This window comes from Diadema setosum, chromosome 18 (genome assembly GCF_964275005.1).
Source record: "Diadema setosum chromosome 18, eeDiaSeto1, whole genome shotgun sequence".
Taxonomy (NCBI): domain Eukaryota; kingdom Metazoa; phylum Echinodermata; class Echinoidea; order Diadematoida; family Diadematidae; genus Diadema; species Diadema setosum.
This window is the reverse complement of record NC_092702.1, coordinates 6,412-32,609: the sequence shown is the minus strand read 5'-3', so window position 1 is coordinate 32,609 and position 26,198 is coordinate 6,412. Positions and strand designations below refer to the sequence as shown.

General features: G+C 37.9%; 1 protein-coding gene and 1 long non-coding RNA gene across 2 annotated transcripts; one reads left to right on the top strand and one right to left on the bottom strand.

Annotated features, from left to right (window-relative positions):
- Window positions 1-390: 390 nt before the first annotated feature.
- Window positions 391-25,044, top strand: LOC140241899 (aqualysin-1-like; the record flags this gene model as incomplete). The annotated part of the gene is made up of 8 exons (XM_072321647.1): window positions 391-507; window positions 2,146-2,289; window positions 5,326-5,452; window positions 5,808-5,917; window positions 6,708-6,855; window positions 9,646-9,833; window positions 10,516-10,687; window positions 24,921-25,044. Coding segments are annotated over exons 1-8 (1,130 nt in total), but the record flags the coding sequence as incomplete, so codon positions are not given.
- On the bottom strand, window positions 16,871-22,199 carry LOC140241492 (uncharacterized). Its single transcript, XR_011902084.1, has 4 exons — window positions 22,113-22,199; window positions 19,451-19,574; window positions 18,874-18,994; window positions 16,871-18,550 (listed from the first exon to the last, which is right to left on the bottom strand). It is a non-coding gene; the product is annotated as an uncharacterized lncRNA (long non-coding RNA).
- Window positions 25,045-26,198: the final 1,154 nt, after the last annotated feature.

The following is a 26,198-nucleotide window of genomic DNA, read 5'->3' as shown; positions in this document are numbered from 1 at the left end:
CACCAACTGCACCCCCCCTTCTTGGGATAGAAATGACCGTGTGAAAGAGACACATTGTTAGATAAGTAATTTTGCCACACACAAGACAATACGCAACTAATATGTTACACGCAGATACAGAGAGGTATATATATACACACACACAAACTTACACATAATTATTCACATTTGTTGACATGTTTACACAAGCACCCGCCCACGCACAATGAAGTTATCGTTTACACGATATGAACGAGCGCAAAGGACGTTGATATCGTTTTAACTGAACAAGATTTGCAAATTTTCGCAGTCGTCATTGTACAGGATACAAACACGCCGACACATCTGTGGAATAGGAGTATTTTGAGTTTTGAAATACTGTGGTAATAAAAAGAAAGACATTGTATCGTCATGTGGTTTACTGGAACGGTAATGCTGCTATTGCTGGCTACGCCGAGCCTATCGGCTTGGGCGCCACTCTACCGTTCCCCAGGAAAAGTTCCAGGAAGTTACATTGTTGTCCTGAAGGTAAGTCATCGTTGACTTTGATGTTATTGTAATGATGTAAATGTTCGTTATTTCCACATTTCGTTCCTCAATTAATATAAAAGAAATAAAAATAAAAATCTATCTTAAAATCACTTTTGAGGCAGCATTATCTTCCCCTTATTAAAGTGCTTATGATGCTCCATCGTAAATGTGTGAGTTTATCTTTCTCAACACCACAGACAAACCATTCTTTGTTTGGGGGTTATTACTTGAATTTTGGGCTTACTCTATTATAGACCGCATTGCCATTCCTGGACTTCTTGCAAGTACATGTTCTATCCAATTAAAGTGAAATAACATTTTTTTTTTTTTTTTTGGTAATCACTCTCCCAGCGAACACTAAATGTTTTTTGAGGTTCCTGACGTATAAAATGGACGTTTTTAAAACGTATATATATAACGTCAAAGTTGGGACTTAGAATTTATCGCAAAGCACAGTTTTTTTTTTGGAAAATGTTTTCAAAACGTCAATGGACGTTACAAAACGTTTTTATCATGTCTGCTACGTCTTCGTCATTTATAAACGTCCACAAAACGTTTTTATTAGGTCTGTTACGTCGACTTCGTCTTTGATGAACGTTTAAAAAAATGTTTCTATTTGGTCCGTCATGTCATGTCTTCGTCATTGGTTCCTTGATCATAAATATGCATATTTATGAATATTAAAATAAGAAAATCTAAAATCGGAAAACTAGAAGACATTGAAAAGATATTGCAATCCAAAGTATTTATGCTGGGTTCAAACTTTCTGTGTTAAGAATTGTGCCTACGTTATTGTTCAGTTATTCACAATTTCAAATTGTGTTATGAAGAGGTATTTTCATATGTTAATTGGCCTAATTAAGAAATATGTGATTTAATTTCAGTAACCATGTCTTCATGCATTACAACATTTTGCCGGTTTATAAAACAATGTGATACAGATTCATCAACTGGGAATAGGATGTAGTTGGTATAGGTGATAGGACATTAGGAACAAGTTAGGATAGGAATATTTAGGATCAGGGTACATAAATCCCAGATTATGCCTGCATAATCTCATAACTGTGTCTTTTTAATGCCCCATAAAAACAAATATTAGACGTTCTTAAAAGGTTTTCTGGACGTTTTAGACGGATATGAAAGGTTCTCTAAAGGTCACAAGACTTTTTAGACGTTCTTAAAACGTTTCTTGGACATTCTAGACGGTTTTCAAAGGTTTTCTGGACGTCCGCAGAACGTCCACAGAACGTTTTGAATATTCTCTAAAGGTTTTCTGATATATATAACGTCCAAAAGGTTTTCTGCGGGTCCTTAAAAATTCTGAAATGTTTTTTATTGGATTTTTAAACGTTTAAAAAACGTTTTTATAACGTCCATTTGAAACGTTTTATATACGTCGAAAACCTTCCACGAAAAGAAGTTCTGAAAATGTTTTGACAAAACGTCCAAATAACGAACTTGGAGCGTTTTAAGAACGTTCAGAAGGCGTCCAAATGTTAGCTGGGATACTATGTCGCACTTAAATACTTCTATTTGTATAGTTCTGCTTACAGTATGATTTGAAGTAATAAAGACAAAATTCAGCGTGTGTAAGGCTGTAAAAATCATCACTGCAATCCATTTTATGCTATACAGAATGACGTCGATCTCTCGGAAGTGACTTCATCAATGTCATCGATCTCGTCTGAGGCCGGAGCCGTCTTTGACATCACGCATAAATTCCTGACAGTTCTTAATGGATTTTCTGTTACCCTAGGCGATAGCAGAGCTTTAGACATTGTGAGTAGAATTTCTCTAGTGTTCCCTTCATATAGCACTGTGCTATTACATGCAGTATTCTATTGCAACTGGACAAAAAGGCCTTCATTGACGTGTGTATAAACGCCGATTATTCGTTTAGTAGGGTAGACATTTTTTTTTCTTTAGAAACGAAGAAGTTGTTAAGTGTGCAAGTGTTTTTTTCTTTTCGTATTTTAGGATATTGAAGTTCACTTTTTTTTTTTTGGCCATTAGCCTTAAATGTATGAGCCTTATCATGTATTAGCATAGGTGATGTGCAATTTGTGATAAATTGCTCGTTTCCAACCAGGACGCCAGAAAACATGGATAATACAACTTGTCAATGGTTTTCTACGATAAAGAATCCATTAATAGCAAAAATCACCATTTTGACATGATGTGTCAGATAGTGTCTTAAAAATGCAAATGAACATAATGAACTACATTGTCTAGTAGGTAGTACCATATACTATGTATATGATGTGGACAGGTTGTTTAGGGGAAGGATTTTAGTTGAATGGTGTTGTAGATGGTCTTGAAGTAAATTTAAGCTTTGCTGCCAAGGTGGCAACCAAGGCAATTATCTTCAGTAGTCTAATTAGCATATTTAGCAAATTATGACGAGGGCGATTTCCATGACGAGGAATCTATTTATAACGACAGTTTCCATTTTGAACGTTTAAAGTGTCTTAAACGTGCAAATGATATAGCATGACGTGTTATGAGCTAATCTTTGATTTTTATCTGAAAAAAAAAGGGGGGGAGGGAGTTTTAGGAAGATATCCCCTCCCCTGACCTGAACCTGGACCAATCAATCAAATTCTGGAATTGTAACATCACTGTTTAATTCAAACTATTTGAAACTGTAATATCCAATAGCACGAAAAGGCAGAGAGAGGGAGCTTTTTGTATATTGTTGAAATCTAAATTCATTCTCAAAGCTTGAATTTTCTAAAACTCGAAGCAGCAAAAACAAACAAACAAACAATCAAACAAACAAACGAACAAGAAAAGTGTACTGAACAAATTTCCAGATCATGCACGTGCCATATTATATGCTACCATCTACTGGTTATTGAACATTAATGCAAATTAGCTAATTATGCTTATTATGCATTTCAGATACTTGCATCATTAACAAATTGAGATTGGTGCTATAAATTGATTTCTCGTCCTTGAAAACTCGGAAAGTCATATTATCCCTCCTTTCAGGCACATGTCACATATCATTCTAATTATAAACTATGCTAATTAGGTTAGTAGAGATAGTTGCCCCAGGTTGCAAAGGTGGTAACCAAGCATAATTTTCTTCAATACTCATCTACAGGGCACATATTGTACCATCCATCGGACTATTGTACATATGCAAATTAGCTCATTCTGTTACTTCTGATAATTATGTAAGACACTCGCATCATTTCAGAAACTGCGATGCATGTTATCATAAATGGACTCTTCTTCATAGTAAATCCTTGAAAAGCTGAATTATCCTTGTTATAAGGCTTTCTGGATTTGATATAGCAACACAATACAAATTATGGTTATAAGTTGATTATGCTAAATTACGTTCTTAAAGATAATGGTCCAAGGTTGCCAAGGTGGCAATCAACCTTGAGTTGCTTCAGTACCCATCTACAGCACGAATCAAGAACAATAACCACAACAACAGCAACAAGAACAAGAAACTTTCACTAAACATTTTTCCACGTAATGTACATAGTATTTTACCATCTACCAGATAATTGTATATATGCAAATGAACCTATTATGCAACTTATATTTTAGACACCTTATTTCAAAATGGAAATCGTTGCAATAAATGGATTCCTCATAACTTCCTGGTTAAAATTAGCAAATTATTACATATAATTATTACATAATTATTACATTATGCAAATTAGCTGAATATGCTTATTGCACTATGGTATAATACTATGTATATGCCATGGACAAGTTTATGAAAACCCTCTACCATAAACTTTTCCATGGCATATACATAGTATCATACCATGTTCTAGACTATTGTACATATGCACATTAACGCATTATGGTAATTTGCATGTTTAAGACACCTTTCATCCTTTCAAAATAGAAAGTGTTGCTACAAATGTATTTCTCATCATAGAAAACCCTTGAAACTTGTAGTATCTGTTTTGGCTTCCTGATTTAAAAACTAGCAATTTATTACATAATATATTGTACATAATTATGCTAATTATATGATTATGCTGATAAGGCTGATAAAAAGGTTTCTCAAGGTTACCGAGGTAGCAGCCAAGCTAAGATTTCCTTAATAACATTTTGGAACACAAATCAACAAAAAAACTCGTACTTACAACTTTCCCAGGTCATGTATACATAGTCTATGAGACCATCTAATGTACTATTACGTGTCTGAGGTATTATGTAGCCATGATAGAAATGATGGGCATACATACTCTGATGGAACACGAACTCAATATCTCCTGATTGCTATTAGACAGGTGCCATATCCACTAGACTGCCGAGCTTCCATCTGATAGCCAGTTGATGGTTCCTATCTCTCATAGCAGTGGGTATTGCATATTTACTGTTCAAATTCTTCGATATCCTTAGGGCAATTTGTCAATCAGTTGCATTATAAACATCTCGACGTATATGTTTATCTTTCTTTGTGCACCACTACCAGTCTTGTACGAAGTTATATGACATGCAGACACAGGGAACAGAACTATTCCCTATAAGATGCATTTTCCATGCATTATCATTTTAATAAAAAAAAATTCTTATTACTCTATTATTTCAGCCGTAATGTTGGTTTAATTACTCCAGCATAACGTGTTTCGGAGAATGTATAGTAACTCTGTCGGTGTTACACGCAGCAAAGTGCTCTTTATACATGCCATTGTATTTCAAATGCATTGAATGTCAAATCGGAACCCTGCTATACATGTACACATTTAGTTTTTTTTTTTTTGGTTTTATTTTCTTTAATTTGCACCCATGTCTCAAGTCAGTCTTTACCCACCTCTCTCTTCCACATCTTATATTCTTCAGATCCGGTCACATGACGCTGTGCGTTACGTGGAGGAAGATGGCATGGCATATGCGGATGATGTAACTTGGGGCTTGGATCGAATCGACCAGCGTGATTTGCCCTTAGATGGCACTTTCCAGCCAAGCGGTAACTCTTCTCTTTGGTTTTATTTTTACCGATAATGAGTAAGGTAAACTTCATTTACCTGACGACCAGGAAGCATGAATTGAGCGTACCCTTTTATTTTGAGTAACTGCATTCTATCAAAATACACGGCTATGCACTATTGTTTTATATTTCAGGATGTGGGTTCGGATTTTGTCCAGTTATACCAACTACTAAGTTGTTGTTTTTTTCCTCTTTACGTATGCCCGTCTGCCTGTTTCCATCTACATAGGTGAAAGTTCTGTTTCTTTATACCTATTTAAGATTTTATCACGACATGGAAAATGTGCCTCTGTCATATTCTACACATAAAAAAATGGATAATAATGCTATTTAGGTGACGGGGATGGAGCCCATGTGTACATCCTAGACACGGGACTGAGGACTACCCATCAGGAGTTTGAGGACAGGGCCACCTTTGCCTATGACGCCACAGGCAGCGAAATGGTATAAATTCGTCATTTTGGTATCCTCTAGAACATCCTTGACTCGATCAAGTATGATTATGGCTTGGAAATCTAATCAGAATTAAGGTAATTTAAGTGGATATAGTAATACTGTATCGTAACTGATTGATTTTTTTTTCGAGTGCAAATTATAAAAGCCATGATATGACAGGTGGTATTGCTCACATCGTTATGACACGCAGCAGTCCAGTTTAGTCAGTCACTTATGTTGACTTCAAGGATTTCGAGTGGTATTCTCCTGTGTTAATGGTAGATGTATAATCTAATCAGCTGCACCGTCTGTCGATTTCTCACATCGGTCAAATAATCTGATTAGATAGTCTGCATTACGAGCCTCCAATTTGAACATCGGGTACTCTGATAAGCTGCTATCTATTGTGGTTATAAAAATGAATAGTATTACATGCTATATACGCTGTCATTGAGCATGACCGCATTGAAAATGATGTACAAATCTTTTGTTACGTTTGAAAAATATTGACCGCATGGAATCCCTTAAGCAGAAACATGTCCTCAAGATTAGATGACGTAATAATGTTAACTCAATTTGCATTCACATAGTGAATCGCATACATCACGTTTTCCTTCAGCTTTACCGAAGAGCAAGATGACAGTATAGTTCAAAACACAATTCATCGGTGTTGTCAAGTATATGTTTTTTGTTTGTTTGACCTATATAGTGGGGAAAACTATAAGTAGATGAAAGATCCAATTAACTTTCTTAATAACACCTCTCCCTTTGTATACTCATACCTGCGTCGTGGGTTCAGGGGAATGGCACCGACTGTAACGGCCATGGAACACACTGTGCCGGAACAGCCGCTGGGGCACAGTACGGCGTGGCGCCGCGAGCCAAGGTTTATGGCGTTAAAGTTCTCGGATGTACTGGCTCCGGCTCATGGTCTGGCATTATTGATGGTTCGTTACTGCGTTTGATTTTTTTTTTTTTTTTTTACCAGAATTTTGCTTCAAAACTTTTGAAATATGATTTATATGAAATATGGATTGGAGTGGATTAGTTGATCAAAAAACGCCGATGAAAAAATCCACAGGCAATTTTGTGAATTCTCCCAATATAGATCCTGATGATTATCAAGTTGAGCATGAAATAGATAAGATCTTTAATCCCATCCCAACTAAATATTTTTTTGACTTCTGAACTGAATGATGCCATACAAAATTGCTCAGTGACAAAAAACTTCAGCATGATTCATTTCAATGCAAGGAGCATGTGCCAAAATTTTGAAAGAATTCATACTTACCTTTCATGCATTGAATTTAAGTTTTCAGTGATAGCTATATCTGAAACGTGGATAAATTCAGCTATCAGTATTATGTTCCTTTTGCACTTGACGGTTACAAATTTATCCATGTTGACCGACCAACTGGTCGTGGGGGTGGAGTTGGCCTCTTCATCCGAGAAGAGCTAAGCTTTACACATAAAGGCCCGAATTCACGAAGGTGGTACAAATGAAACCATGGTTTAAACCATGGACAAAAACCATGGAACGCCAAGTGTCGCACGGAATATTTCGTTACGAAATTGGTCATTATTCATCGACAAAATGACCGTTTCGTTAACGAAATTATAATTTCGCGGACGAAATGTTCATTTAGTTACAAAATGTTGTCATTTCGTTACAAAATAATCATTTCATCGGCGAAATAACTGATTTCGTAACGAAATATTCCATGTGACACTTGGCGCTCCATGGTTTTTGTCCATGGTTTAAACCATGGTTTCTTTTGTACCACCTTCGTGAATTCGGGCCTATGAGTGTAAGGAGCAATGTGAAGGAGTTGATCAGTTATTCATCAAAATTAATTGTAAATCATTACGAAATATCATAGTCGGAGTGATATATCGCCAACCAAAATATTCCATTTCTACATTCACTCCTTTCTTTGAAAAACTGATCAGTGAATTCAATATAAAACAGAATTTTGTATACTTGATGGGAGATTATAACATCGATTTGACTAAAAAAGATATAAGTCCATCAATACTGGAGATTGTAAATGTAACTGCTTCTTCCGGATTTCACCCCTTGGTAGATAGACCAACTCGCGTCAGTGCTACGTCAGCCACAACTATCGACAATATATTCACAAATGATAACACCATCTCCACTCTGTCAGGCATCCTGATGACAGATATTTCTGATCACCTACCAATATTTCATATATCATTACATCCAGAGGACAGACGTAACAGTAAGAAGCCAAAAATATTCAGGAAGATTACTGAAGAAAATCTCGCTACCCTTTGTGCTGACCTAGCAGACACGGATTGGTCAAGAGTGTATGAACAAAATGACCCCGAGGGGGCGTATAATGTGTTTTACGAAATATTCATTAATCTGTATGATGTGCATTTACCTAAGAGAGGAATCAAGAATAAGAGAAAACAAGAAATCAGAAAACCGTGGGTTACAAGTGAACTTTTAAAACTTATCAAAATTAAAAATAAATGTTACAAGAAATATATTAACTCTCCCCTTGAATCAAATTATGAAAGGTATAAGAAAATTCGTAATAAAGTTACTCTTTGCTTACGCAGAGCAAAGAAGGGTTATTATTCGAAAAAGTTTGATTTAATCAAAAACAATTCAAAAGAGACATGGAAATTCATTAATACAATTTTAGGGAAAGAAAAGATTATTACCAATAAAAAAACAAACTTTATCGCACAATGGAACTGATATTCATGATACCGCTGATATTGCTGAACATTTTAATGAATATTTCGTTAATATTGGATCAAACATATCCGCTAATAATATGGGGCGTAATATAAAGAAGAGAAGTGTTGACTTTGGGGATAATGATAAAGCATTGAAATGAATCATTTGAGACAATGAAAATAGCGTCGAAGTACGACTGACAATCTTAATACAAAGAAGTAACCGAATATTAATGCCTATCTGAATTACAAGTAAAATACTTAATCCACGAAGAGAATCCAGCTCCGAATTGTCCGGATAGAACGATTTATGTTTTAATCTAATTTTTATTCACACTTCAGTCTGGGGAGGAGATGGAGGTCATCCCACTAGCTCGACACCCACGAGTCATACAACCCACGAGTATTACAGTCCACGAGCTCGACACCAAACAATACTTAGCAAATAGGCCCGCCAGCTCGACATTAGACAAATAAGGCCCATGAGCCCATCAAGACTCTGGCAAAATAGGCCCATGAGACCGAGTCTGATGCATACATTAAGTCGCTTGACGTAATGTCGGTCTCAGTGGCCGTTTTTGCCTAGTACAGTGTATCGGACTCTGGGACTTGCTATGTTTGCCTAGTGTCGAGCTCACGGGTCTTATTTGCCTATAGTGTCGAGATGGTGGACCGTATAGTTCGTAGGCCTATTTTACTTGATGTCGAGCTCAATGGCAGTGTTCACTTTGTGCCTACCTCGGGGGCTGTATGACTCAAGGGCTGTATGACTCATGGGTGTCAAGCTCGTCACGTGCACTCATTTTGGATTTAATTAAGCACACGGAGTCAAAGTCGTTTATTAACCTCATATCATCGCAATATCCGCTGTGTTCACTTTAATCCTCTGCGTATCACATTGCATTATCTTCGAATTCGTTAAAATTTGCGCATATTACTTTTGACTCATTGGCGCGGAAAGGATTATCTTAGAAACACACATTTCCTCTGAGGTATTCTTGTCACTTTCCTTTTTGTAACATCAGGAATGGACTGGGTTGCCACGAACGGCAAACGGCCTGCCGTTGCCTCTATGTCGCTCAGCGGGACGGCGACATTTTCAGCGGTGGACGAGGCCGTAGAGGCTTTGGTCCAATCTGGAGTCACACTAACCGTTTCTGCTGGCAACAACGACTACGATGCCTGCTACCGCGTACCTGCCAGAGCCCAAGACGTGCGTACTTACATATACTGTTAATACACATTGTGCAATCAAACAAATAAATCAACAAAATTATTACAATAAGCCCCATGCCTGAGTAAAATCCAAAAAACTGAGTGATCCCAACAAAGCAGAGAATTTTCCTTTGAAAATAGAAAGAGGTTCAAACTGTGCAAAATACAAAGCAAAACAAGTAACTACTTTTACGGCAAATACTGGAAAACGTCAGCTGGCTACGATTTTTCTTTTGGACATCACTTAGTTATAAGTCAAAATCATTTAAACGAAAAATACAACAGGAGTCCCAAACCCAATCAACTACAACAAAGAGAAACCAGGGTATACATCGCATTCTTCCTTTGTAAAACGTGTTTGAAGCAGCGATTTTTCATTTGGATGGAGCTGAGAGAAATCCAATGTTTTGTATTTGAAGACATTTAAAGATTACTACTGTTTGCACGTAAATATGATTAGAAGCCTGAAATGAACACAAACGAAAATGAGAATATGGCAAAAAAGAGGAGAAAAGCAAACAAAGACAAGTACAGTGTATTGCAATATTCATAGTCGTGACTCTACGTCATTGCTATGTGCCCATGCACTATCCTTACTATTACGAGTTCTTTATCGGGTTTCAATAAATGCTTGAATTACAAATGTATTGCGATTACGCTCTTCTGAAATGTGCTTTCAGGCTATCACAGTGGGCGCCACGGGAAGCGATGACTCGCGAGCTTACTTCTCAAACTTCGGCGGATGTGTTAACATCTTCGCTCCTGGTCTTCACATAACAAGTGCTGGTATCGGCTATGACTCTGAATACACAGTAAAGAGTGGTACCAGTATGTCCACGCCTCACGTGGCAGGTGTGTATGTGTACTATTTACCATGATATTCCACCAGACACCTAAAAGTTTGCAGGCACAAACCCTTGTTGGTCGTAAAGGAGTCTGCGCCAAGACTACTACATGCACCACTTTGGCACTGTCCCATAGGCCCTGTGTTGAAGCTTCTCCCAAGACTAATACACGCACCACTGCACTGCAGTTGGGAGAGGCTGCAGTGTAGTGGTGCGTGTATTAGTCTTGGCGCATGCAGACTCCTATACGACCAACAAGGGTTTGTGCCTGCAAACTACCAGACACCGGCGAGTACTGGGCGCTTGGGAACGTGTGTACCTTTCTACCCAGTGGCATACCGTGGGTCAAGACATTGGGGGGGGGGGGGGGTTCCTCGTGGAAAAGTAATTTTGAGGGTGTGTATGCTTGTGCGTGCGTGCGTGCGTACGTGTGTGTGCGTGCGCTGTCAGTCTGCAAACTTAAAGGGGAAATCGAGTCCAAAAATAAGATAGTCTGATAAAAAAGAGTAAAATCTTACAAGTTTAACAGTGAAAATTTGAATGAAATCGGATAAAAAATAAGGAAGTTATGAAATTTTGAAGTTTTGCTAATTTCTGCAAAGCAGTTCTTGTAAAGTGGATATGAATATGCAAATGAGTGAGTTGACCATGTCATAACCTCACAATTTCCCATTGATCGTGTACCAAAAAAATGATGAAATTCAATGTTTCTGTTAATGAAGTGTGAAACATTATGGTATTGCTGGTTGAATAACTTCAGAATAGTGATCAGTTAGATATATCAGGACTTGAGCCTCGGGCATAATTGCGTTTGAATGAAAAACTGGAAATTTCACAATTTTATGTACAAACTATATGGTAAGTTGTGAGGGAATGACATGCCCACGTTGCCATTTGCATATTCATATCAACCATTCAAGAACTTTTTCCTCATAAAATTAGCGAAACTTCAAAATGTCATAACTTCCTTATTTTACATCCGATTTCGATCAAAATTTTACCAATGAACTCTTAATATTTTACTCTTTCTTATCAGACTAACTTGTATTTGGACTGGATTTCCCCTTTAATGGGGACTACAATACATAACGGAATGTGATACATTCCACAGCGCAGTCATTGAGCAACATTGCAAGTTTTCCTTTACATGGATTATGAAATGACGGTGTGAAACAACAAATTACTGGTTCAACAACATCAAATTTTGACATTTTACAGTCCCTGGGGCTGTTTATAGCTATTTTGTTCGCTTTGGAAATTAAGGGGAAGCACCGGGCGCAACTGCTGGCAATTACTGGCAGCAACATCAGGAGAATGGCATGATAACGATTATAAATGCGAGCGAGCTTGAAAATTTTGACATTTTACAGTCCCAAAACTGCCGTTTGCAGCTATATTTGTTCGCTTTGGAAATAAAGGGGGGGGGGGGGGCGCACCGAGCGCAACACTGCTGGCAATTACTGGCAGCACCATCAGGAGAATGGCATAACGATAAAATGCGAGCGAGCGAAGCGAGCAAGCTTGAAAATTTTGACATTTTACAGCCCCAAAACTGCCGTTTGTAGCTATATTTGTTCGCTTTGGAAATTAAGGGGGGCGCACCAACACTGCTGGCAATTAGTGGCAGCAACATCAGGTGAGTGGCATAACGATTAAATGCGAGCGAGCGAAGCGAGTGAGCTTGAAAATTTTGACGTTTTATAGTCCCCAAACTGCCGTTTGTAGCTATATTTGTTCGCTTTGGAAATTAATGAGGGGGGGGGGGGGCGCACCGGGCGCAACTGCTGGCAATTACTGGTAGCAACATCAGGAGATTGGCATAACGATTAAATGCGAGCGAGCGAAGCGAGCGAGCTTGAAAATTTTGTCATTTTTATAATCCCAAAACTGCCGTTTGTAGCTATATTTTTCGCTTTGGAAATTAAGGGGGGGGGGCGCACCGGCCCAACTGCTGGCAATTACTTGCAGAAACATCAGGAGATTGGCATAACGATTAAATGCGAGCGAGCTTGAAAATTTTGACATTTTACAGTCCAAAAACTGCCATTTGTAGCTATATTTTTTACACTTTGGAAATTAAGGGGGGGGGGGGCGCCCAGTGCACCCCCCTGGATTTGCCACTGGTAGTCAAGGGTGTCTGTTTATGTTTCACTGATTGGGGGAGGTATGACCAGCGAGGGGCCGTCGAAGTGACCAACCGGGGGAAGGATGTCCAAAAATCTGCACTTTAGAGCATCCACTAATTGTTGTGTTTGTGTGTGTGTGTCTGTTTTATATACATGGAAAAGTTAGAAAATAGCCCAGGTCAAGTGTTATTATTGGCAATGCAAGGCATTTTGATATATACTAGTATGTACAGCAACACTGCAAAATCAATGATCTATAGCTTTGATATAACGACGCGTAAGGTACAAAGGTCACATTCTACATCACATTGCGCAACTTTGCCGTTCTGATGTTCTGAGTACACTGCGCACATCCTGCTTATATCAAGGAGGTTTAAGAGATGGAGTTCCAACTGGCTGTAATTATTCAAACAGCTGCCATTTTTCTATTGATGCACAAAAGAATTCCACAGGTGCACTTGTGCCTTTGATGATCAGGGTTCCATGCCGCCGTCTTTATGAGCAATCTGTAGATTCATTTTAAACTCTAACATTATATCGTTTATATTCTGCTTGTTTATTTGTCAAATAGAATGAATGTTCTATTAATGATAAAGCATATGAAACAAAAGTAAATCCCGTCCAAGATTATGTGCAAAAATGTAAACCTGAGCTGTATGTCGTGAAAATATTTGAAACTGTACTCTCAATACAAAGTCGATTTTATCATCTTTCCGATCGCTTCCGACAAATGAAACTGATATTGTATAATTTTCGAGTATAGTTCTTTATTCATTTATATGTTAGGTTAATGTAAAGTCATGTAAAAACGAGTACTCCATTTCTCAAACCTCCTTGCGTATATTCAGAATGCCAATCAGGAATTACGCTGAATCACAATCTTTTGTCGGCTCCGGGCTTTTTGAACAATGTTTCACACTATATGCCTCCTTAATTATGGATAAAAGAAATCTTAGAAAAAAACCCCACCCATTTCTTGATCACCCTTTCATGTCGATTTCAAAAGCAGTTTACTAACCCTTCATTTACCATTTTGGTAAGGTTTTTTTTTTTTTTTTTTTTTTTTCAGCGGATTGGGGGGGGGGGGGGGCACGTGCCCCCCGTGCCCCCCCTTATACTGATTCTACCTCATTTTGTTGATACTTATCCGCGATTGTTGGCAATTCCACGTATCTTTGTTTGAGACCTTCATAATGACAGTTGTTGGGCTAACATATCAAGGCTCTCTGTTTGATCTTATTCTGTGACGACAAAGACGGCCGTCAGATTTGTAAATTAGTGTAAGAGCAGAAAATGAGTTTCATGGATATTCTAAAAATTCATGTTGTCTTGTCTGGAAATAATCATATTTAATGAGGATTTGACGTGACGTAGCTATACTCCAAACAAAATCAAGTCTAACTCAACTAAAATTATAACCAATAGGACTATGGGCAACAACGGAAAGGATGTGTTCCCCTTTACAAACACACACACACACACACACGCACACAGACACACACATGCACACACACTGTAAAAGATTTCTGTATTTCTACAGGAATATACAGATTTGCTCAGTTTAAGTAATTACAGCAATTCTGATATGTTTTTTTCACTTACCCAGCAAAAACACTTCATTTTTATTTGTAAACCTGAGTAACATGAGAAACTTGGGATTTTAAGGCAAAATATAATCAATGTATAGCTTTGATGTAATTTAACTTACTTTATTTTTACAGAAATTTTCATTCAGTCGAAGATTTCTTAAATGACATGATGTAGGTTTATGATACTTCGACGTTACTTGATTTTAATACAGAAACTAATATTCTTTTCCAACTTTTTTGATTGAACCAATTGACCAAAATTACCAGTTTTTGACTGAACAAAAATGTAACATTTTATGCTTATCATAGCACATGACTTATAAGTAGCATTTTTACAGAATTACGTTTTCCAGCGTTGCTGTCTAAACTAGTTTGACTGGAAATGTTGCAAAATATGCTAAATGTGACTGATTATGGACGTATTTTATGTAGTCTTTTACTCATTACCATTAATAATCATGTATAATATGTCACACAAGTTTTATGGGAACTGTATGATTAAGACTAAAAAAGGAATAGTAAAATATTGCGGTTCTAACCTTTGGTGGTGGGATGTTTATCATTTGCATGCCATTTTATTACTAAGACAGGTGTGCAGCTCTTTGAAAATGTCAATGAGAAAGAAGAGAGAGAGAGAAAGAGAGAGAGAGAAAGAAACGAGTATGGAGAAAGTATTTCACGGTTACCTCCGATTTTTCATTATTTTTGAATGGTGGTTTCCCCGACGAACATACCCATGGGCTTGTGCCGAAAGGGTGGGTTGGGTGGTGGCGCGTCGCGTTAATGGGAACACCACCCTTCGTCCAAAGCCCCCCCGGTTTTGCCGAAAGGGTGCGTTGGGAGCGTTGGGTCGCGTCGCGTTGACTGGAACCCCACTCTTCGTCCAAAGCCCCCCCGGTTTTGCCGAAAGGGTGCGTTGGTACTTTTTCTCATGTAATATTAAAAGACGAGTTTTGAATTCATATCTAACCCTCAAACAACCATTTCAAAGAGGCTATCGTCCGGATCGGTTTCTAAGCGCACAGGGAAGAGACGAAAGTTGGTCTAATTCCATTTTGTATGAAGCGCATTACAAATGTAATGTATTATTATTATTATTATTATTATTATCATTATTATCATTATTATCGGTTTACACTCTATTACCACTTGGTCTACAGCCAGTTGGTCTAATAGACTGTTTAATATCAGTTCGACGGGTTTACCACGAACTGTCCTATCTCAAATAATGACGTTTTGAGAAAATCGCTTCTAAACATTGTATCTCTCTTTATGCCTTACTTTTCCAGAAATGGCTTATTGCTTATCTATAAAACGCAGGCCATAAGAGAGAACAGTACCTAGGGATAGTTTGTGCCAAAGAACATGTCACAGTGCCGACAAAGTTATTAGCAAGAAACTTGTAAACTTACATATTAGTTTACGGTTTCATAGAAAAGCAGTATTGAGCCGTATTTATGCGAAGATTCTTTGCACGATCTGTCCTATCTTGCGCGCACTGCAGTAGCGAGTCTTCGAACTTTACCACGATGTGACCTATCTCGAAATCACCGGAGAATCGAGTGTCGATGCTTTACCACGAACTGTCCCATGTTCACGGACCGTATAATATGCATGGGGCGGAACCAGAGATGCACTTTTTTATTTGTAATCTTGATGCCCCACTTGACCATTATAACTTAGGATATGGACTCGCACTTTTTAAATACAAATATAATCAAATAGGCCAATATACCAACCAGGTTCTCACGGTTTGTGATAGGCCTCTACTGGAGGGAAAATTCGTAGTTAGCAATGATTTTTCATCTACGTTAACTACACTGTTCATGCTGATTATTTCTTTCACCGTATTAAAGGAATCTTGAAGGAAGGGGTGGGAGGCTTCTCAACTTGTCCTTTCAAACATATTTTATAATAATGTCCTTATCGAGTAGTAGTCAACTAAGCAATGCTTGTAGCATTTTCTGTAATTAATTTCACTGAATACCAACCTTCAGAAATTTAACGACCCTTAACCAAAAACTTGGATAATCATGAATAAACACACATGCGGGCACAACCGCAAACACACTTAATTTCACACATACACACACACACACACCCCTCACACGCTTACTCTCACACACACACACACACACTCACACACACATATATATATGTGTATATATATATATATATATACACACACACACAAACAAAAATAAACACACATACACAATAACATCTAGATAGCAAACAACATGCATACAACCAACGCACATACAGACACAACGCACAAAGTGCATAAAGTGCACGACGAAAAATATTAAATGGGAAAGAAAAATCCCCCCTAACCAAAATACGCATACAAACATCTTTAATCTTGCATAGAGAGATGTACAGAGAGACAGAGAATGACACATAATTTGAGAGCACAACTGTTTTTTTTATGTGTTTACTGACTCACACATTTTATTGTAATTAGTCAATAACGTCATCAAACAAAATAATTACCATGCATTAAACGTGAAATGAGAAAATAATTGCAGATTATGAAATGGGAAACTTTTACAACAGAATTCATATCTAACGAACTGCATGTTCTTTAAAACAATAATATTTCGATTCCTGTTTAAGTTGCATTGTCGTAGAGAATCACATAACATGGCATGAACAGTTAGTGTAAAAGCATTGACAAAAGAGGGTATTATTAAATTGTTGCACTGCAAGACTGTCATTATTTTTTTTTTATCAAGAAACATGTTTATCATTATCGAAATTCGACAGTATATTCAATTTCCCCCTTTTAATGTGATCCCATTGAAATACTAGTTAAACATTAGTGAACAGAAGTTGCGGTTACGCTGTCAGCAAAACATTGAAACCATGAAGTCCTGCAATGCAATGAAATGAAATAACTGCATGCAGTGCATGTTCTGGTGATAACACATTTACATTTCCAGCTTAAGATAAAAACTACAAATCCTCACCGAAGGGATCATAATTCAGCAGTCAGTAATGGTGTACAAGTCAGACATGTTGATCTCCTAGGCTGTAATATTTAGGCTATCAAACATACATGTATGAAAAACACTTTGCAACTGGGCTTACTGAAGCATCGTTAGAAATCACTAATGTGCAAAGCTTTATTTTTCTCAAAAATGAAAAACGATATTGCATGGTTTACTCTAAGTGTGAATGCATGATAAACAAGGCCATATTACCATTGGCCTTAAAAATTTATGTACAACCTGAAGCATATGGTTTACACAGTAGCTGCAAAATTGCTGAACAATAACAAGCTCCTAAATTCTTCATGTCCCAAATACGTTGCTTTTCCTAAGGTATTGAGAAATAAGCTTTTGCACGCTTTTAGCTTACTGCCCGCTAGAGGTAGAAGATAATGAATAGCGCGTTTCTTCCTTAGCGCCACGTCATTTACTTTTGTTTCCGTGTGATTAGCGATCCATTGCCTTTCCTTCCCAAGTCCTCGAGGTCGAGGTACGTTTTCCGGATTTCTTCAGTTTGCTGTGCTGAATTTATGACAACCATGATTGACACGGCGACATGAAGTGGATAAACAGATTTATCGGAATGAACTTTCTCGTACGGATTAGCATGTTTGTCTTTTCAATGTGGTGCTTTAGTGCAACATTTCTTTTCTCTTGACAACTTTATACCGAGTTCTTGGGCGTATTCTCTTTACATACAAGCGGCTACCCCTTCCATCCTCTGGATACCTTCTACATCAAAATCTTCGGGATGAATCGAACTTCGTGCAGAAATCTGGTAGGCCTACGGTCTACGCTACGTAGCTGCTCCTACTGTTATCAAAGATCAGTCACGGACGGCTTTACACTTCACCGCAGATCAATTCCAAGGAATGCAGGTGGTTTTCAGTTTATAATAAGACTAGACTAGGTCTGAGGACAATAATCTTCAAATATTTGGAAAGAAAATCCATGAATTCGTCTCCCCCTCCTGTTTCGGCCCTCCTTTCCAGTCCCCACTCCAGCACCCTGCAGTCCGTGGCTAGACTAGCTAGTCGTCGAGAGTGTCACTGTGTCGCCTCCGCCCCGATTCCGTAGTTCTTTGAAGTGCAGCTAAAGTGATGTCATCCTCTAGATCCAACATTTCTGCCATCTCCATTGTTGTTTGTTGAACTTGATTTTTGATCTGTATTTGAAAACGAAGAACAATCCCAGTGCTAATATGAATACTCCAAATCAATGCATCAACAGATTTTTAACATCATCATCACTGATCCATTCATTTCAGGTTCTTTCCTTCAACCTAACTCTTTGTCATAAAGGGGAATTTACTTTATTCATGTAAGCTATTTTCTATAGCGCCCCTATTTCTCCTACTTTTTCCTTTCTCTTGTTCCACAACTATAGTTTTCTTATACATGTACACGTTATTTATTCTCTACTTTAAAAAGAAATAAAATGTACAATTGTGTTGTGTCAAGTTATACATAGGTGAAAAATATGAAATACCTGCTGTTTTTTGTTCTCTGCACCGATTCCGTAGTTCTTTGAAGTGCAGCTAAAGGGATGTCATTCTCTGGATCCAACATTTTTGCCATCTCCAGTGGTGAACTTGATTTTTGGTCTTCATCTGAAAACGAACAGTTTTTCAAGGTTAATGCCAATACTCACATTGTGACGATTTTGAACATCAACATCATTGACCCATTCATTCAATGATCTGTCCTTCAATTCAATTTTTTTCTCATACGCAATGAACTTGATTTGTTGCTCTTTATCTAAAATTGAAGAACCTTCCAGAGTCAATATCAATACTCACAATTAATGTAGTGACAGATTTTGAACATCACCGCCATTGAAACATTTATATAATGTTATTTCCTTCAACCTAACTGTCTGTTATAATTGAATTTACATTATTCAAGTAAGTCTATTATCTATACTGCCCCTATTTCTCCTATTTTTTTCTCTTGTTTCCCTTACATAGTTTTCTCATACGCAATATTCATTACGAACTCTACTTTAAAAACAAATAACGTGTAAATTGTGTTGTGTCAAGTTATAAATAGGTGAAAATACACAATACCTGCTTTTTTTTTTGTCATCTGCCCCCGATTTCGTAGTTCTTTGAAGTGCAACTAAAGGGATGTCATCCTCTGGGTCCAACATTTCTGCCATCTCCAGTGGTGAACTTGATTTTTGGTCTTCATCTGAAAACAAACAGCTTTTCAAGGTTAATGCCAATACTCATATTGTGACGATTTTGAACATCAACATCATTGACCCATTCATTCAATGATCTGTCCTTCAATTCATTTTTTTTCTAATACTTATATTCATATGATTGAAAATTCATATCAACTCAAATACTTGCATTTTTAATTTTATAATTTTGTCATGTATATAAGCAAATCCCAAGGGATAAATTCTCAAGAAATAAAAGTTCGCAGATTCTGTATTAAAGCCGACGTTTCACCAGCAGTTTTTCGACTTCTATGTATGTATTGAATGCCAATCCACCAAACACGTACACAAAAGACAAGAAAATCAGAAATAAAGGAACGTGAAAAAATTGAAGGAAAGGTATGCCAAATTTTGTAAGCATTGCTATTAATAGATTCCTTAATATTCCACTTACCACAATTATTATTCATCTTACTATAATTACCACAATTTTGTTTTACATAGTAGAGGCTGATTCATGCAAATTACTCATTTCATTTTGCTGAACTTGAAAATACCATATATACGGTGCATTATACAGTATCCCCCCCCCCGAAAAAAAAAAAAGATCGGATTTTCGCACTGATAACCCTCAATATGATTAAACCATCTACATGCTACTTCAGGTTTTACAGTACCATGGGATAACATTTTAACTCCATTTTGCAGAAAACCCCATTTAATTTTTAAGTAGAAAATAGACCCATCTATTTAGTTGTACATGTACATATGATCTGCCAGACTAGTGATAGAGATCTAGTAGAGGTAGAGCTACATAACAAAGCCTTGTTAGACATCAGTCAGATAATTCAATAGACTCTGACGTTTGACACTACGTCTAGATAGGGTCTATTCTAGAATCATTATATCAGCAGTAACTGTTAGACTTGAGTTCCAACTTCTATGTCTAACTCGGTTAAGTGACGTTGTCTGGAGCAGTCCAGTCGTCCTTCGAGTACGGGGAAACCGAAACAGAAACAGATTAATATCTATGTTAGGCATAATCGATCTAGGCCAAGGGCTAGCTCAAATCCAGATAAGGGTCTAGAAAAAACAAATGAGATTAAACTTTAATTTGAAGCACCTCCTTTTGCAGCGCCAGTAGGGCCTAGTCTTGATAGACACTGAGTCTAGATGAAGAGAGATCTAGACCACAGTTTGGTCAAGTTGACTTTTATAGGCTCGAGTCTAACATTAACGTTAGTTCATGTAGATCCCACTTAGCAGCTAGGCCCTAACGTTAGACTGTACAGTTGTATTCAATTTTGATGTGTAACGTTAAATATACATAGACATACTACAATCTGGATTTTTTTTTCTAATACCATAGGGAAGTACCGGTACGGCGGTAGAACATTAGGCCTAACGTTTGTAGTAGAATGTCTATCTACGCCCTAACTGTTAGTTTTTAGAATAACGCTAAGATAATTGGTCTATATTACTTGTTCTACTTCTAGACTCTATAAACAGGTCAGATCCTGTGTCCCTATTTAACGTTACAGCACTAGCGTAAGCAAGGTTAGTGATATACAGGGCTGCCACCTCTCACTCATTGAGAGTGAGATTCACTCTGACTCATTTGGGTCCTTTCTCACTTCTAAAACTTTTTATTTCATTTGCATGCATTTGTTATTGATCTCACTCATTTTGACTCCTAAATTATAGCATTGGCCTGGAGTCTCACTCTCAACTAGTTTCCAATGTTTGCAGCCCTGGATATAGGTTGAGTTCTACTAGAAACTCTACACTAACGTTAGTAATGGTTAGGCCTAGTCTAGATCTAAAAGGCTTGGCCTATCTAACTGGACGTTAGCTAGATTCTAGACACAAGTTGTCTAGCGTTTAAGACCAAAGAGATCGTTTAACAACTGAGTAAGGGTCCAACTGAGATCTTCAAGTTCTAACGTTAACATTTTTAGGCCTAACGGTAGTAACATTGTTACTCCCGTAACGTTAGAACTGACCAGTTAATTTAATGTTAGTGTCAGTAGCCTACCTCTATTATTACGGTTTACTGCTCGTTAGTACTGTAGGGTCTAGAAACTAGAACTAGTTAGACTGTCTATTAGTGTTAACTTAAATACTAACTTACCATGCTGTTGGATAGTATTACCCTATTGTTGTAGTTAACGTCGTAACGTTCGAAGTAACCTTGAGTAACAATGTTACTGTTAGAAGTTATCAGATAATGGTATGGGCTCTTTTTACAATTCTGACATGTTAAGAACAACTCGGATTTTTTTTTTTTCTGACGTTAGGCCTAACCAAGTTAGATGATATCAATCACCCCAAACCATCATCGACAACGTTAACATTACAGCGACTAGTAACGGTTTGGCTTAGAAGTAAAGGTTTAATACACTACACTACAGTGACAATGTAACGTTAGTCTTGACGAACTAACTCAAAACATTTTACTGTTTGTTATTTTATAAGCTTTTCATGAATTCATGAATTGTCTTCACAAATATCTAACGATTCTTGTCCTTATACCCAGAGTAGTCTTATAAAAAACAGAAATTCACCTGTAATCCTTGGAATTGATTTCCGGTGAGAGGAAAGCCGTCCATGACTGATCTTTGATGACAGTATACAACTACACCAAGGAGCGCGTATTTATCCCCAACTAACTTACAAAGTACACAGCACGTAGGCGCAGGCCTGCAGATTTCTGCACGCACACGCACGAAAGCCCGAATTTGTACATGCGCACGTACCTGCACGTAAGTTCTTGCGTACGGGCCGGCGGCCGGGGGCGTCCGCGGCGGGTGCAATTCGCAACCGAGTCAAGTTTTACCACAAAGTGACCTATCTGACATAGGACGATTCGTGGTAAAGGGTTTGTTACATTTCTCATCAGAGGGTTTGAGATAGACCACCCTATATTTGTAAAAAATGCGTTTTTTGCTTAGAAACTTTAACACGACAAAGAGGAGAGTCTATATGTAACAATTATGCAAAAAACTCAAATTCCCCAAAAATTGAGATAGGACAGTTCGTGGTAAACCCGTCGAGTTGGTCTAATAACCAGTTGGTCTAGTCATCATTTCGTCCAATTACTGTTTGGTCTAATTGTTATTTAGTTTAATTACTATTTGGTCTACAGTCAATTCGTCTAACAATAGCCATTTGGTCTCTTTTTGGTCTAACACCAATTTATATCATCAGATACCGATTTGGTCTATTATGAGTTGGTCTAATTCCATTTCGTCTAATCATCAAATGGTCTAAAATAAAACCAAATTATTTTGTCCATTATAAATTTGGTGTACACATCATTAATTTTGGTCCATTGCCCAGTTGGTCTAGCCTCTGTCTATCATCATTTAGTGTACACCCATTTAGTCTAATAACCATTGATCTTATTGTCATTTGGTCTAATAGCCAGCCTCCTGGTCTAATCAGGTACCATTTGGTCCAATCATCGTTTCGTCTATATGACCAACTGGGCTGTTTTTTTTTTTTTTTTTTTTTGGTGGGGGGGGGGGGGGCTTTTTATTGATGTGTACACCAAATTTATATTGGACAAATTTGGTTTTATTTTAGACAATTTGATGATTAGACGAAATGGAATTAGACCAACTCATAATAGACGAATTGACTGTAGACAAAATAGTAATTAAACCAAATAACAATTAGACCAAACAGTAATTGGACGAAATGATGACTAGACCAACTGGTTATTAGACCAACTGATATTAAACAGTCTATTAGACCAACTGGCTGTAGACCAGGTGGTAATAGAGTGTATAAACAGATCCGGACGATAGCCTCTTTGAAATGGTTGTTTGAAGGTTAAATATAAATTCAAAACTCGTCTTTTAATATTACATGAGAAAAAAGTACCAACGCACCCTTTCGGCAAAACCGGGGGGGGGGGGGGCTTTGGACGAAGGGTGGGGTTCCAGTCAACGCGACGCGACCCAACGCTCCCAACGCACCCTTTCGGCAAAACCGGGGGGGGGGGGGGGGCTTTGGACGAAGGGTGGTGTTCCCATTAACGCGACGCGCCACCACCCAACCCACCCTTTCGGCACAAGCCTACCCATGTGGGGTCCACATGGGTAAACATGGTTAAATGTGGGTAAGCCGGGTTGGAGATGGGCAAGGGTTATTTGTGGGTCATCCTTCAGTGTTCAAGGGGCCCTTGGGTGCTAACCAAAGGCAGACATGGGAAAACTGATATGGGCTTCCTATGGGCTTGCCACTAGGGTTTCGCATGGGCACAGATGGGCAAGCAGGGAGCATGATGGGTTTTCGTATAGTCCTGCAATTTTCTTAAAATGTATGCGTGTGAGCGTGTGTGTGAGTGTGTGTGTGTGTGTAAACAGTTGGTTGGTACATGATTGTACTTAAACCCGTAGACTTCCATCATTAATCAAACTGGAAAATTTGATACCAGTTAAATCATGTTGGGACATATTGGTCCCGACTTAAGACAAATAAGGGCATATATCAAGAAATCGCATGCATATTTATGAATATTCAAATGAGAAAATCTAAAATTAACAATCTAAAGTATTTAGGCTGGGTTCAAACGTTTTAACTCTGCTAATTTTTTTTACTTACGTTATTGAGTTATTCACAATTATCTCAAGAATTATCGTCGTATTTAGATAAGCTTAATGAAGGTATATTTGACCAAATTCTATCAACCACGTCTTCACGCATTACAAAACTTTTGTCATTATACAAAAGAATGATACATTATCACGGAAGGGAGGAAAATATTGGCGGCACAACAACTTGTCACACGTATTTTATCTGACAACGAACAAATCGCTGTTACCATAAAAGACTTAAGTAAAAACAAAACTTTATTCCTCCCCTCGCCTCGAGCGCCATCGTCCCCAGTCTCGATCCATCCTCTGATCATACGTGGGCCGAACAGGCCACACCCACTTCACACAAATGCCAGCCCGACCAGACGCCGCGCGAAGCACGCTATTTTATACTGCGACTGGGCTGTGTATAGTTACACAAATGCACATTCATGACAATCAGCTAGGAATAGGATGCAGTAATTGATAGGAATTATAGGTCTTACGACATTAGGAACAAGGTTAGGATAGTATTAGGATTAGGGCATGTCAATCCCACATTGTGCCTGTTAACCGTTAATATACCAAATTAACCCTTATTTTTCTGTAGCTAAAAACCTGGTGCCACTTACGAGGCGCAGTATGACATCAATCCCAACCCGGTATGATTTTGAAAAGCACGTTTCGCGGTCCCTACCGAGTCGTCTTACTATCCGCATCCTGCACTATCTGTCATGTGAACACATTTCGGGCAGACAGAAACTTAAATTCTTACTTTTTCTGGTTTCACAGGAGCTGCGGCTTTGTTCCTGGCTAAAAACCCGGATTTAACCCCGCTCGAAGTAAGGACCATCTTAGCCAATACAGCTACGAGGGACAGGGTCAAAGATACAATGGGCACCCCTAACTTGTTGCTGTACGTGTAATTTACTTCCAAGTGCGAAAGTGAAAGGCACGAGTACTGCATATCACTTAGGAGGAGTATTTTTGTCAAGACTCCAACTCACTAGTATAAGGTGACCTGTTAGCCGAAATTACCGACATAAAGTGAAATTAAATTACAAAAATAAAGAAGCAAAAAGAGTCATTGTTCCATGCACTCACTACCTTAGTTTTGTGTTCAATGTACAACAGATGTCTCGATTTGCTGACGCTTCCGAAGTCAACTAATGTCTGCGTCTGTGATTACATTCATTCTTTTCAAAGAAAAGCATTTAATTCCAAACAGCACAAAAGTAAACAAAGCAAACAAATAGGCTCACTTGGAAACTCCTTCAAAGTCACTCGGGGAATCTCGACGGGAAAATATAATTGTGTTCTTGTAGGTATCAAAGAGTTTCTGTCATATACTTCATGACAAAATATGACGTAGCCTCCCATTTCATCTTTCACTTCATCTTACAATAATTATAATCCAACTTAACCGTTACTATCAGTAAAGACCTGAAACACGTTACACAATGGATACGGGCAAACAAATTATCACTTAACTCTTTATGTGCCATGGTGTAAAACTCATGTGTGCCACATTATTGAGACAACAACGTAGGCATTCTTTGGAAAAACCTCTTATTTAATTTTGTGTAACTTTAATAGATTTTTGTTACCCTGAGCAAGTAATGAGCAAAAATTGTAGAGAAAATGCCAATTTACTAGCAAATCCAGTAATAAACTCTGCTCGATGTCAATCACCACATAAAATGCAAATTACATGTGAAAGAGATGGAACTGCGAGAAACGCTTTCATGGAATATTGTTGGCGATTTATCGATCGGTTTGGGCGGGACTTTGCGTTTGAGCAGAATATGCGAACTTGGCATGCCGTTAGGCGTGCCAACGTGGCACATAAAGAGTTAATTTGCAAAAGACTAAGTTTTTGTTTTTAGGAATTCACTTGAAAAGCTGCCTGGCAACGTCATACTTGATGACACTCCTATTGAAAGCGTTTCATCAATTGATTTTCTTGGTATTTATACAGATGATAGGATGTCACGAAAATTTCATATCAACGATTGCTGTAAGATTATATCTCGGAATATTGGTATTACATTGTCTTAATAAGTTGAAGTA